Genomic DNA, 14,967 nt, shown 5'->3' with positions numbered 1-14,967 from the left:
TTAAAAATTGTGCTTATTGTTTATAAGGCATTACATAACTTGGCTCCTTCTTACTTATCTGACTTACTCCTAACGTACACTCCCTCTTGAACTCTTAGATCATTGTCTACATTATCTTTAGTTCTTCCTCGTACACGTCTGGTTTCCATGGGTACTCTGGCCTTCAGCTATGCTGCTCCTCATCAGTGGAATTTACTTCCACAAGATATTCTTAACAGTGACTCTCTTTCCATTTTCATTTTTCCATCTTAGCCTGGCTGAACTTCAGTGCGTCTGATAGAAATGAGTTTGACCTTTGCAGTGTCTCTGCAGTGAGAGTCAGTGATGAGTTCTCTGTGTGTGTGTGTGTGTCAGGAGCGCGGGAGGGTCGGCGTGATCTTTAACGTGGGGACGGACGACATCGTCATCGAGGAGAGCGGCGTGATGGTCAGCGACGGGAAGTATCATGTGGTCAGATTCACACGGAGCGGCGGGAACGCCACACTACAGGTGGACAATCTGCCCGTGCTAGAGCGCTTCCCTTCAGGTGAGACACACACACATACTCACATAACTCACTCACACACGTGTGATCATGGTCATGACAGACAGACACGTGTCTCTCTGTCTCTCTCTGAGGAAGACGTTTTCTGTGCTAAATAACCATCTTAATCTGTGTTAATGATTCAAGACGTCACACCAAACCTGTTTTGTTTATAGACACTTATTCCTGGTTAAATCAGATTGACCTGTCCGAAAGCTTTGATTCAGTGTGATTTTTTTTTACTGGGTATTTATTTATTTGTTTTTGTTTGTTTGTGTGTGTGTGTGTGTGTGTGTGTGTGTGTGTGTGCGTGCGTGCGTGAGTGAGTGAGTGTGTGTTAATGACGTGAGCAGCAGCAGCAGTGTGGACTGGAGAAATATAAATATCCAGTGACCCAGTTAGCGCAGAGGGAGTCTGCAGTGCAATTGTGGGTAGGATGAGGGGGCGGCGCTTCCTGCAGGTCCAGTGCATCCTCACTGATCCCAGTTGTTGTCATAGTAACAGGCTGTATTTAATGGCAGCAGATTGATAAGTGCTGAAGGTCACTGAGGTTTGCTGTGGTTTACTCTTGTTAATGTCTTAATCACACAGTGTGAGAATATCTGCTAAACACTCCACAGGAATCCGCTGTGCCATAGAATGCAACGCTCCTCGTCTGAGGATGAGAACAGCTCCCATTTGAACCGCAACTAACTTAATTACGGTAATTCTGTCGTGACATGAACGCAGCATTAGTGCGATTACAAGACCTACTCACAGTGGGGCCATTTATGTTTTGTGTGGATTATTTTTACATATTTAATTTATTATTTTAATTATTTATATTATTATAATTATTATTTTAATACGTACTTTAAAGCATAATTATTACTTTGTAACTTATTTATTTTGTATTTGTAATTTTTACAAATATATTTTATTTATTTATTTGTTTTTTGCATTTATTGGCACAGGACAATAAAGAAAATTGACAAGAAGCAAACTATCTTAGTGTTTATTTTATATTTGTGTTTTATTTTTATTTTATTTAGTATTTATTTTTATCCTGGTTTATATTTTCTTTGATCAGTATTGCAGTAGAAAGCTGTTTTTGAGGGTGAGATTGATTGGTTTGTAACTGCTTTCTTCACATCACGCCACAGTTACTGTAGCCCGATCATCTGTTTCTCTCAGGTCTCTCAGAGCGAGTCGATACTCGAGGAGACCTTTGAAGTACTTCATGAATTATTGTTTGATTGTGAATGAGATGCAGTGAGCTGCACATGAAGCTGTCATAGGTGAGGTGTGATGCTGCCGGTAAGATGTTTATGTGACTCCCTACGAATTAATGTAGCCTCCTCATCTACAGGATTCTGTATAAAAGGACATGCCATTTTTGTCACTTTCACAGTGTGTGCATGATGAGAATATGTGCAATGAATGAATGCACCTGCACTGCAAAAAATGCTTTACTTAGTATTGTTGTCTTGTTGTTTCCAGTAAAAATATCTAAAGATTCTTATATCAAGATGCATTTTCTACATAAGAAAAATGACATAAGGTATTTAGTCTTTTAAGTGTATTGTTTCTTATTTTGTAAATGATCTGCCAATGGCGTAAGAAAAAAAATCTTGTTTCCATTTGCATTAAAAACATTTTTCTAGATTTAATTAAAATGCACTTAATTTAGATCCCAAAATAGTCACTAAGAAAAGCATTTTTGCAGTGTGAATAAATGAATTAGGTATTTAAGCATCGCTTACGCTTTTAACAAGGGGAGGAGACCGAAAGAAACTTTGAGTTTAGTGAAGAAAAGCTGCTTCCAACCAGGGATGCGTTTCCCAAAAGCATTGTTTGCTAGCTATGGTCGTTAGTTTCACTGAACTCTTTTGGTAACAGCAGAACTTGTGACCATAGTTGTTTTTGGGAAATGCACCCCAGGTTCGGTTCACAGAAGAGTAAGTTACCATGGTAACTGACCCTGAGTATACATTACCTCTCTTTCAGAAATTGGCTTGACTGCTTTTCTTTAACCTCCCATTCTGAAATGGAAAGCCCAGAGTTTCCCTCATTTCAGAGTTAACATACTCAGTTCATTGTATTTTCACACAATGCACATCACACTTCTGTGAACAGAGAAAACATTATAAAACCACCTATACATAAAAAGGAATATTTAGGCCTATGCGCAAAATAAATTTCACTTAATTATTACAAATTAAAAAACGAAAGAAATTTAGAGTTTCTGTTCATTGTGGCATGCTCCAAATATCTAGGAAAGGAAACAGAGACATTCAGTTTGTTTTTGTTATTTTACAAAATCTAAATATCTTTGGTAAATTTATGAATTATGTCTCTAAAATTAAAAATAATCCTATGAACTTAATAATAAAATTATGCAATTATACAATATAAGCACAACAGTAATGTTCAAACGGCCATAGCTCAATCATTAATATTTTTTTTCAGAATAGTGATTTGCTTTGCACTTCTCGGCCACCGTACATAACACATCAGTTGCATAACACTGGCTTCAGTACACGCTATAACTGAGAATAAAACATGACTGCCCCCTAGTGTGTGTGTGTGTGTGTGTGTGTGTGTGTGTGTGTGTGTGTGTGTGTGTGTGTGTGTGTGTGTGTGTGTGTGTGTGTGTGTGTGTGTGTGTGTGTGTGTGTGTGTGTGTGTGTGTGTGTGTAAAAGCAGAGTGGCTGATGATGATGGTTTAGTATGCAGTTGTGGATGTTGTATGTTGGATGTGGTCAGTGTGAGGACTGTGTTTGCTGTGTGTCAGTGTGAGAGAATCTCATGAGGAGCTCAGCGTGAGATCTCTGCCTTCATCACATCACCGTCACAATCAGACCTGTATTTCCAGTTACACAAAGACGAGCTGCTGCGTTTGAAATGACACCGCTGATAAAGAGCAAAGCGTTTCCTCCGCACAAAATGAGGATTTCACTTTCCAAGATAAGACTCTTGTGAAACGGGAGAATAAAACGCCTCTGATGTGTTTCATATAAACGCTGTGAGGCTGTTTCTCCCTCACAAACACTCGCTCAGTCTCACGCCGATCTCAAATATAACAGAAACCAGGGGTGTAAAAATTAGACCAGTGAAAATAAATGACTGAAGTGAAAGTAGGGAGAGAAATTCTCAATTCTCACTTCCATGTACAAGTACTGTATATTGCCAAAAACAGGCTTGAGTGAAAGTAAAGAAGTACAACTTGAAATTGTAATCAAGTGTTACAACAGCAGAAGTAATCTACAAAGAGTAACAAGTGTTTTACCAACAAATAGCTTTCACAATACTTCCCCATTTTATTAATCACAGTTCATTCTGTATTACTGTTTTACGTTTTCTGAAATGTTGTGGTTAAAAATGCACCAATAAGCATTCATTTCAGAACAGTACTCTAAACACTGGATAAAGTCAGGCTCATAATTCTTGATTGATTTTTTTGACATACTGGAGTTAGTTTTTCTTTAAAAAAGTATTTCTCTATTTATCACTCTATAAATCAGAAAACTCAGAAAAAGACTCTCAACAGACAGAAAAAAAATCACATTTTTAGAAATAAAATGCTAGATATAAACCCGTGTGAATGATATATGAACAAACCCCTCAGTAAAACCCTTCAGAATATAGAGATGAATAAAACTGCTAAGTTTGGTCTTGTTCTAAGTAAAACTACAAGTATACAGTTTAAATTGCAATTGAGTGAAGTACAAATTGGCCAAAATAATATGTATGTACAGTAATCAAGTAAAACGTATTTTACACCCCTGAAAGAAACCATCTGATAGCCGCCGTCAGAGCCCATAAACACACACATGCGTGATCATAATGTGTTTCTGTGTTTGAGGAGCGAGACGAGCCCGTGTGGTCCAGCGCTGATGCTCAGTGTAGAATCGGGATGTTGAAGCAGAACCAGCTGACGATCCATTCCTCAATGCTCAATGTATTTACATTCGATCCAGGCTTATTTGATCTGTCTAATAACGCCGAGGTGCTGTAAGCGAAGGCTGGGTGGGGATGCATGTGGGGATTTTGATTAGATCATTTGCAGTCGAGCTGCAGGAGCAATTAAGAGGCAGTCGCTCTGCTACGAGTGACTTCATTAAAGAGAGAGAGGAAAGATGGCTGCAGCTAATGAAAGAACTGACAAGTTTGATTTCACCATGACGCCAACTCTCACTCAGAGAGAGAACGAGGGGTGGGTGATCTCCGCCGCGACGCAGGCAGACGTATCGCTGTGGTTTTCTCTCTCAGTGCATGTTTAGGTCCTCATGTATCTACAAGTGAAACGGGTTCGATGTGATGCTGTGAATCACAGCGCTCAAGAACGTTTGATCATTTGACCTCACACAGAAAACGTCTTCCTGGAGTCTCGCTGTTTGATGTTCAGCAGGACTGTTTGTCGATCCAGTACGCTGGTATGGAAATGTTCTTATGCATTTTTAATGAGAACGATGATGGTTGCTTTTCCACGTTCACCAAGACTCTTTAATGCACTGTAATTATCCAGAAGTAACATTCAACCTCTAAAATGACTCATAAATATGCTTAACTCATGTTTAAAACACATGGTAACCAGAGCTTGCTTGACTTTCTAACCTCCAAACCATGTTTAAAGCCTTGAGGGTGTTAAATCTGATTTTAAAGGCGTTCTCTCTAACCTCTAATCTTTAACCTTTGACCTTCCAGATTGTAACCTGTTGAATTTGTTTGTTCTTCAAAGGGAGCTTTGATAGTGAACGGCTGGCTATTGCTAGGCAAAGAATCCCGTACCGACTCGGTCGGGTAGTTGACGAGTGGCTACTCGACAAAGGTAATTAAACAGCACCAAACCCCACTAACGAACGGTCTGTCTAATCACGCTAAACACATCTCTGGATGAAGTGCAGGCCCACGGCGAGCATGCGAAAAGCAGAAGCGAGATTTAGAATGATGAGAAAGCAAACTTTCTAGTGTCTTACTACTCTTCATTTGTAGTTTGCACCTAAAGAAGTGTGCATTACATTTGTGAAATACTCAGACTAATCAGAACGCTGCGCTCTTCAGACCTGTCACCTGACGATGGGACTGCACTTCTCCAGAGTATTAACCTTACCAATAACCCCCACATAACCCTCCCTTAACCTCCCAACAACACGCACAGCTGTTTACTGTTGTGAAACGTCCTATCGAGCAGAAACTGATTCACAACAGTTCGAACAATCGAAACTGCACAGTTAAAGGGACTCTATTTCAGTGCCTCTGTTTCATCTTCGCTCTCGTCATTCTAAATTGATTCCAACTTTAACCCTTTGAGTCCAGAAGGTCTTAACTAACTGTCTTAAATGAGTTTCCTGGTAATTCACATCCGGCAAAAGCTCCAGTACAGTAGTTCGTTTAGCTTTGATTAGCACATCTTTCTGTTGCACACACAGGTATTTTGTTGGATTTTGATGCAGCATGAAAAAATACAACATGTGGGCAATTTGAACTATTTAAAAGTTCCAGCCTACTGCTGAAACTGATGCCATGTGTCTTATTTACTGCTGAAAGTGATGTTCTTCCTCTGTATTTTTGTCTTGCTTTACAGCACAAACCTCTAGCCATTTTTAAATCAAGGAACATTTCTAGTTTTGGCCAAAATAATAGATCATTTTCATGAGCTGAGATATTTTAGTCTGCTGTTTTCAGTTGATGCATGAGCAGACCTTCACTAAACATTATTTGTAGAGCACCAATAATCTTTATGTTTTGTTACTTTTAACAAGAAACAAAGTCTCAGCTTACAAATTCTGTCTGTATTATCACTAAATTCAAACAATAAATGATGTTTTGGGGCTCTTTAACGTGTGGCGACAGATCACTGATCCTCTCTTGCTCTTTACTACTAGTTACAGCAGCAAATAAACATGATGAAACATCAGAAACAGAGCAACTTACTGAAATTGATCATGAATCATAGAAGCCACTAATCAGTGATTCAGCCAATCAAGATACATTTACTTGAGATGCTAAATGAGAGGTCTTGTTTTCTCAGAAACTGTTCAAAGTTACCAAAAAATATCTGCCAAATGAGTTTAAAAAATAAACTTAATTCAAAGGGACAACCTGTGTTTTTTGACGTCATTGCCAGCTGCTTGTTTTTAATTTGGATCAATTTCTCAGAAAATAAGACTTCTTATCTTCGGCCATTTTAGATCCTCAGTAAATGTATCTTGATTTAAGGATGCTTTGATGTTTATGCTGAAAAACAAGACAAAAACACTCAGGAAGAACTTCACTTTCTGCAGTGTGGGCAAAAGTTCATAAAGTTTCATGAGGAAATATAAAACAGACATTTATATTGATATAATAAAACTGCTGACTGGATGCTGTCAGTAGATCTTAAGGTTAACCTGTCCCTTTCTGTAAAAGAGCTGGAAGTGGCCGACGCGAGTAAGAATATCAGATTAGAGGACAGTCTGTCAACTCAAAGGGTTAAAAGAGTTTGAGTGTTAACCGACAGTGAAAACGTAAAGGTTAAGCAGAATTTAACCAACCGTTCTTCTAAACCCTGAGGGCCGCCGCTCTTCTCCTCTTCAGCCGGCAGGAGTTAGTTTTCATTGGATTAGATTAAGTTGAAGCCCTCAGTCATAAACCTGTTTCTAAACTCACATAACTGAATGAACGAGGATCTGATGAAGAATTAGTCAAAGCAGATCGAACCGTCTAAACAGAACGCAAACTAACCCGCACGTAACGCTTGAATGAAACTCAGAGGGTTAAACACTGAACGATATTTGTGATTCATGAGCAAACGCTCTGCTCATTGTTCTGTAGCATTTGCAGAGAGAATACGGTCCCTTTAACATTTACACGTCTGACAGTCAATGATGAAGCAATGATGTGCTGATTTACTGTGTGACGCGTCATGTGTTTGTCTGCGAGTGCAGTTTGGACTATGAACTCATTAACTCAAGATCAGACATTAATTCCTGCTGTTATTGAGGATGAACCATCAGTGACGTCATTCTAAAGAAATAAATCATTTTTACTAGTCCCCATAATCATGCAGGAAAATGTTAAATTAAGGCAAAACGCTACAGGCAAAACTATTTTTTTTTGTTTTAGTTTAGTTTTGATATTTTAGGCAACTTTAATTTAGTGAATTTAGTGGAAAGAAAAGGCCCAAATTACACATCTAATTGTTTATTTCATTACACTTTATCTATTTGCATCTGTATATTTCAATTACAATCCATACCTTTAAAAGTTTTATCTCCACTTCAGCTGCACTTACAGACACCAAACTTAGCAGTTGTATTCCTCTCTATATTCTGAAGGATTTTACTGTGGGGTTTGTTGATATATCATTCACATGAGTTTTTATAACATTTTATTCCTAAAAAACATGGCGAAAATTTATTTTTTCTGTCTGTTAACAGTATTTTCTGATTTATGGAGTGATAAAAAGAAAAATATAAAATCCCCTCAGTAAAAACCTTTAGCTCTAATATGTCAACAAAATTTAACAAGAATTATGAACCTGACTTTACATTTCTGTTCTGCACATTTCTGCAAATTAGTGCATGTTTAACCTATTTTAAACATAATATTTGATCAAACTTGTAATACAAAAGCAGTTGTTTTAATATACTGTGATTCTTTAACTGGGGGAAGTATGGTGATATCTATTAGTCCCCCCCCCATTCACCTGTAGTGTCTTGTTTTAAAACGAAAAACAATTAAAGTCCTGAATATGTCTGTATAACATTATAGAAATGATTAAGATTATTTATAGAATTATGATCATTATAGAATGATTATGATTATGATGACAATGATCATTATAAAATGAGTTGTGAATGAGTTTGATGTGGACTGGAGAGGGTAATGAGGACAGTCCAGACTGCACCGGGTCCGTCACAGTATTCCAGGATTCATGTGGAAAAGGCCAGTGAATGTGTGAGAACGACTCTCTCTCTCTCATCTGACGTTGAGTTAGATCAGATAGAGCATTCTCGAGCGGCGATGGTGTCAGTGTTATAAATTCAGGATGGCAGCACCTCCACAGCTCAATGAAGAGGAAAAAAGGGTTTAACAGCTCAATTCCAGCAGAAGCCGTTCAGAGCCACGGTTTTTCTCCCTCGTCCTCTCGCTGGCGTTCATCACGCTCTAAACGTCCCCTATGACTTTCCATCATTTCCTCTTCTCCTGTATCCGATGCTCCTCCATCTCCCGTTTTTTATTGTAGAGCCGACGCCGCTGTGAGAGACGCAGTCAGAGATTACAAATAACCGCAGCGCATTGATTTCTTTTGTGCTGTTTATTTCGGTTCCTGAAGAAAGACCTCAGCGGGGAAATGCGAGCGCTGAACACATTTGTTTTACAGCAGAAGCGCGCCCGGCGCTGCTACTAAATCACTGAGCTTGGGCTCTGTTTGAACACTTTCTCACTTTTAAATGACTCCAGAGAGAAGAAACACAGGCTTTGCTATTAGACAACAGAGAATCTTGGAGAAAAGCTCGTGGGTTTCCACACAGACTCCTGCAGAAACACGTGAGATTCTCACCGGACTCTCTCTTCATCCTGACAGAGGTGATGGATGAAAACTTCTCCGTGTTAATGAAAGTCAGTTTTGGTTTGTGTTTGTGTCACAGCTCCAGTGAAGTCCATCACAGATCAGATGCACACACACAAACACACACATACACACACACACACACACACACATATATATATATATAGTATATATATACTAGTGGTGCACTGAAATTATGGCAGCTGAAAAAGTATTTCTGGTTTTGATAATAGATCATTCTGATGAGCCGAGATCTTTTATTCTGTTGTTTTCAGCTGATGCATAACTAAACATTATATGTTACTTTGAATATGAAACAAAGTCTCATCTTACACATTCTGTCAGTTTTTATCAATAAATTCAAAGAGTAAACATGATTTTGTGGCTATTTAATGTGTGGCGTCAGATCACTGATCATCTCTTCCTCTTTACTACTAGTTACAGCAGCAAATAAACTTACAACTTACTGAAATCGATCATGAATCATAGAAGCCACTAATCATTGATTCAACCGCAGATATACGTCAATAAAACAGCTTGAGATCAATAATGTCACATTTACCACAGAAAAGGCATTCAATCACTATAAACTCCATATTCAGCTAGACAAATAATTAATATATTAATTTTAAATAAATAATTTCCCACAATATATGCACTATATTACATATTCATTATATTTTACTGAACCTGTTCTTCAGTATTTAATGTATGTTTGAATATGTCATGAAAACATATGATTTTTTATAGCTTGCATTTAAATGTTTGTATCTCAACAACAAATGAATATACCATTAAAAGTTGATATAAAAACTGCCTTCTGTGCAATTTAAATGTTTATTTATTTGAATAATTCATTGATTACTAAACAAATATTATTTTCTGTTTTCAGTAAATTAATTTCAGTGCATCACTAATACAGACATCTTGTATACATGTTACATAATAAAGACTTCTTGAGGATGGACTTTACCTGGCAACCACCCAGAACGGTATAATGATGCTTTAAAAGCCACCATAGCAACAACCTGTGACCCCGGCAACCGCTCATATTCCCTTCATCTGTGTGTTGTTGAGGAGGAAACATCTCAGAAAAAGCAGACGCAGCAGAAGCATGAGTTGTGAATGAGTTTGATGTGGACTGGAGAGGGTAATGAGGACAGTCCAGACTGCACCGGGTCCGTCACAGTATTCCAGGATTCATGTGGAAAAGGCCAGTGAATGTGTGAGAACGACTCTCTCTCTCTCATCTGACGTTGAGTTAGATCAGATAGAGCATTCTCGAGCGGCGATGGTGTCAGTGTTATAAATTCAGGATGGCAGCACCTCCACAGCTCAATGAAGAGGAAAAAAGGGTTTAACAGCTCAATTCCAGCAGAAGCCGTTCAGAGCCACGGTTTTTCTCCCTCGTCCTCTCGCTGGCGTTCATCACGCTCTAAACGTCCCCTATGACTTTCCATCATTTCCTCTTCTCCTGTATCCGATGCTCCTCCATCTCCCGTTTTTTATTGTAGAGCCGACGCCGCTGTGAGAGACGCAGTCAGAGATTACAAATAACCGCAGCGCATTGATTTCTTTTGTGCTGTTTATTTCGGTTCCTGAAGAAAGACCTCAGCGGGGAAATGCGAGCGCTGAACACATTTGTTTTACAGCAGAAGCGCGCCCGGCGCTGCTACTAAATCACTGAGCTTGGGCTCTGTTTGAACACTTTCTCACTTTTAAATGACTCCAGAGAGAAGAAACACAGGCTTTGCTATTAGACAACAGAGAATCTTGGAGAAAAGCTCGTGGGTTTCCACACAGACTCCTGCAGAAACACGTGAGATTCTCACCGGACTCTCTCTTCATCCTGACAGAGGTGATGGATGAAAACTTCTCCGTGTTAATGAAAGTCAGTTTTGGTTTGTGTTTGTGTCACAGCTCCAGTGAAGTCCATCACAGATCAGATGCACACACACAAACACACACATACACACACACACACACACACATATATATATATAGTATATATATACTAGTGGTGCACTGAAATTATGGCAGCTGAAAAAGTATTTCTGGTTTTGATAATAGATCATTCTGATGAGCCGAGATCTTTTATTCTGTTGTTTTCAGCTGATGCATAACTAAACATTATATGTTACTTTGAATATGAAACAAAGTCTCATCTTACACATTCTGTCAGTTTTTATCAATAAATTCAAAGAGTAAACATGATTTTGTGGCTATTTAATGTGTGGCGTCAGATCACTGATCATCTCTTCCTCTTTACTACTAGTTACAGCAGCAAATAAACTTACAACTTACTGAAATCGATCATGAATCATAGAAGCCACTAATCATTGATTCAACCGCAGATATACGTCAATAAAACAGCTTGAGATCAATAATGTCACATTTACCACAGAAAAGGCATTCAATCACTATAAACGCCATATTCAGCTAGACAAATAATTAATATATTAATTTTAAATAAATAATTTCCCACAATATATGCACTATATTACATATTCATTATATTTTACTGAACCTGTTCTTCAGTATTTAATGCATGTTTGAATATGTCATGAAAACATATGATTTTTTTATAGCTTGCATTTAAATGTTTGTATCTCAACAACAAATGAATATACCATTAAAAGTTGATATAAAAACTGCCTTCTGTGCAATTTAAATGTTTATTTATTTGAATAATTCATTGATTACTAAACAAATATTATTTTCTGTTTTCAGTAAATTAATTTCAGTGCATCACTAATACAGACATCTTGTATACATGTTACATAATAAAGACTTCTTGAGGATGGACTTTACCTGGCAACCACCCAGAACGGTATAATGATGCTTTAAAAGCCACCATAGCAACAACCTGTGACCCCGGCAACCGCTCATATTCCCTTCATCTGTGTGTTGTTGAGGAGGAAACATCTCAGAAAAAGCAGACGCAGCAGAAGCATGTGAGCAGAGGAAACTTTCTTACCAGAACTTCAGTTTCACTACCTTCATGCCTGCTGGTGAAGGACACGGGTCACCAGATAAAACACCCACTCCAGTGCTCTGGATCAGAGGAGACGACCTCACACACACACACACACACACACACACGCTCTCTAACTCACACACATACACTCTAACACACACACACACACACACACACACACACACACACACACACTCTCTCTAACACACACACTCACACTACGCACACACACACACACTAACACACACACACACACACACACACACTCTCTCTCTAACACACACACTCACACTCTAACACACACACACTCACACACACACACACACACTCTCTAACACACACACATGCACTCTAACACACACACACACTCACACACTCTAACACACACACACACACACACACACAGAGAGAGAGAGAGATACAGGTATCATTACACCTCAGCAGCTTTTAGGCCGTTTGTGCATTAGTCAGTGCAGTGAGTCCACACACTCTGTAATTACGGAGCACCGCTCTTTTCACTCGTCTTTCATCTGTGAGTTTATTTTGCCTTTATAAAGAGAAGAAACTCATCTGCACAGAAGACGGCACTCGCTCTGCTCTCAGTGTTCAGAGGTTCAGTTCACCCACAAATGAACAGTCTGTCATCATTTAAAGAAGAGAAAGCAAACAAAGAACGTAAAAGAAGATATTTTGAGAAATGTCTCAGTGTTTTATGTTTGACCAAAGATAATAAGTCATACAGGTTTAATGACATGAAGGAGAGTAAATGATGACAGAATGATCATCTTCAGAGTCACTGTCAGTCAGTCGATTCTTTCTCTCTCTTTTATTTTATTTTTTCCTTCTTTTTCTGATTGTTTCGTTCTTTCTTTCTTTTTTATTATTTATTTTTCTTTTTTTATTCTTTCTTTTTGTCATTTTTATTTATGTGTATTATTTCTGTATTATAAGTTTTTCTTAGTTTTTTTCAGTTTTTATTTATTTTTATTTTTCTTTATCTACAGGTGCATCTCAATAAATTAGAATGTCGTGGAAAAGTTCATTTATTTTTTTTTTTCTTTCTATTTCAGATGATTTATATGTGTTTCTCTTCTTCTTTCTCTCTCTGCTGGTGTTTGTCCTGCGGGTCACTGATCTCCTCAGGCTCTCTGTCCTCAGAATCACTGATGAAATCAGAGCGTCTTCACTCGACTCGCTGATGTTTCTCCAGATGATGGGGGATGTTTTTGCGGAGCTCAGATCATGAATTCACACTGCTGGATGTTTCCATTCTTTGGGGATTTCTTAGTGGTGCTCAGATCCGTTATATGACGTCAGACGCTCAATCAGACAGAGACCTCTCCGGTCGCTCGCTCTGAACGGTCGGATGTGAAAAGCTCACAGGAGGAGAAGAGAGGAACTTTAATGAATTTATTACTCAGGATCAGACAGTCAAACACATTCACAGAGGTGGAGATGTGTGACGGACCCAGTGTGTGTGTGTGTGTGTGTGCTCTTCATCTCCTCACTAATCCATCATCATCATCATCATCATCAGAGGCAACATTAAAGCATTAAAACCGTCAAAATCAAACACCGTCAGTCTCACAAACCGCTTTCCTTTGCTTTCTGTCCCTCTTTCATCATCAGCTGCTTTATGAATATTTCCCATCTTCATCATTCTGTCCATCTCTCGTCTCTGAAACCCTCCAAAGGTCATTCTGCCCGCGTGACGTTTCCATGGAGATGAGGATGATGATGATAGCGTATGAATGAGAGAGAAACTGCTGATACTCAGCAAACCTCACTCTCGGTAACACAAGAGAGGTTGACCACTAACTTCAGTTGTGATTTGATACAGTATTAGATGATACAAAACCACATAATTATATCAAAATATACAATAAGATACATATAAGACACACACACACGCATATAGATAGATAGATAGATAGATAGATACATAGATATAATCAGACTGAAAATAGATAGATAGATAGATAGATAGATAGATAGATAGATAGATAGATAGATAGATAGATAGATAGATAGATAGATAGATAGATAGACAAATAGATTTTGAATAATGTATTTGTTTTTTTTCTTCTACATGTTTGTTTTTTTTATATTTTAATATTTGAATTCATATGGATTTTTTTTTTCTTTCTTTTTTTTAGTAATTAGTTTGTTTTTCTGTTTTTATTTTAATTTTTATTCTTTTTTTCCTGGTTTTCTTTGTTTTCCACTTTTATTTATTTACCATTAATGTATTATAACAGCCAAGTCATAGGATACAATGCACACTAATATGAAACAGGGCAGTATATTAAGATTAATATTACAGTATAATATTACTGATACAGAAAGACCTGTATCATTCAGTGTCCGGCTGTGGTTTCAGAGCTGATCAGGCGTGTTATCGGGCCGGAGGTTTGCGGTGTTTCTCCATCACTGACTGGACACTGATGGCTGGGGTGTGTTTCTCGGTCTCCGCAGGTCGGCAGCTGACGATCTTCAACAGCCAGGCGTTCATTAAGGTGGGCGGCGGTGAGAAGGGCCGTAACTTCCAGGGTCAGATCTCGGGGCTGTACTATAATGGCCTGCAGGTGCTGAAGCTGGCGGCGGAGGGCGACCCGAACGTGCAGGTGCAGGGGAACCTGCGTCTGGTGGGAGACGTGCCCTCCGTCATGAGCACCGACACCACCTCCACCACGCCACTCGCAGACATGTCCACCACCATCATGGAGACCACCACCACCATGGCCACCACCACCACCCGCAAACAACGCTCGCCCACCATGAGAGACAGCGTCACGCAGGTGAGTGAGTGAGTGAGTGAGTGTGTGAGTGAGTGTGTGTGAGTGACTGTGCGTGTTTGAGTGAGCGAGTGAGCGAGTGAGTGTTTGTGTGTGTGTGTGTGTGTGCGTGTTTGAGTGAGTGAGTGAGTGAGTG

The 14,967-nt window shown here is 38.8% G+C and overlaps 1 protein-coding gene across 1 annotated transcript in view; it reads left to right on the top strand.

The window, feature by feature from the left end:
• LOC107572116 (neurexin-2-beta-like) overlaps positions 1–14,846 on the top strand; it is a 101,638-nt gene extending 86,792 nt beyond the window's left edge. The window contains exons 3-5 of the mRNA XM_016258531.1: positions 355–526; positions 5,244–5,333; positions 14,512–14,846. Coding sequence (XP_016114017.1) covers positions 355–526; positions 5,244–5,333; positions 14,512–14,846 — 597 coding nt within the window. The remainder of the gene's footprint in view (positions 1–354; positions 527–5,243; positions 5,334–14,511) is intronic.
• Positions 14,847–14,967: the final 121 nt, after the last annotated feature.

Source organism: Sinocyclocheilus grahami, unplaced genomic scaffold, assembly GCF_001515645.1.
Source record: "Sinocyclocheilus grahami isolate Dianchi unplaced genomic scaffold, SAMN03320097.WGS_v1.1 scaffold1701.1, whole genome shotgun sequence".
Taxonomy (NCBI): domain Eukaryota; kingdom Metazoa; phylum Chordata; class Actinopteri; order Cypriniformes; family Cyprinidae; genus Sinocyclocheilus; species Sinocyclocheilus grahami.
This window is presented reverse-complemented; position numbering and strand designations above follow the sequence as displayed.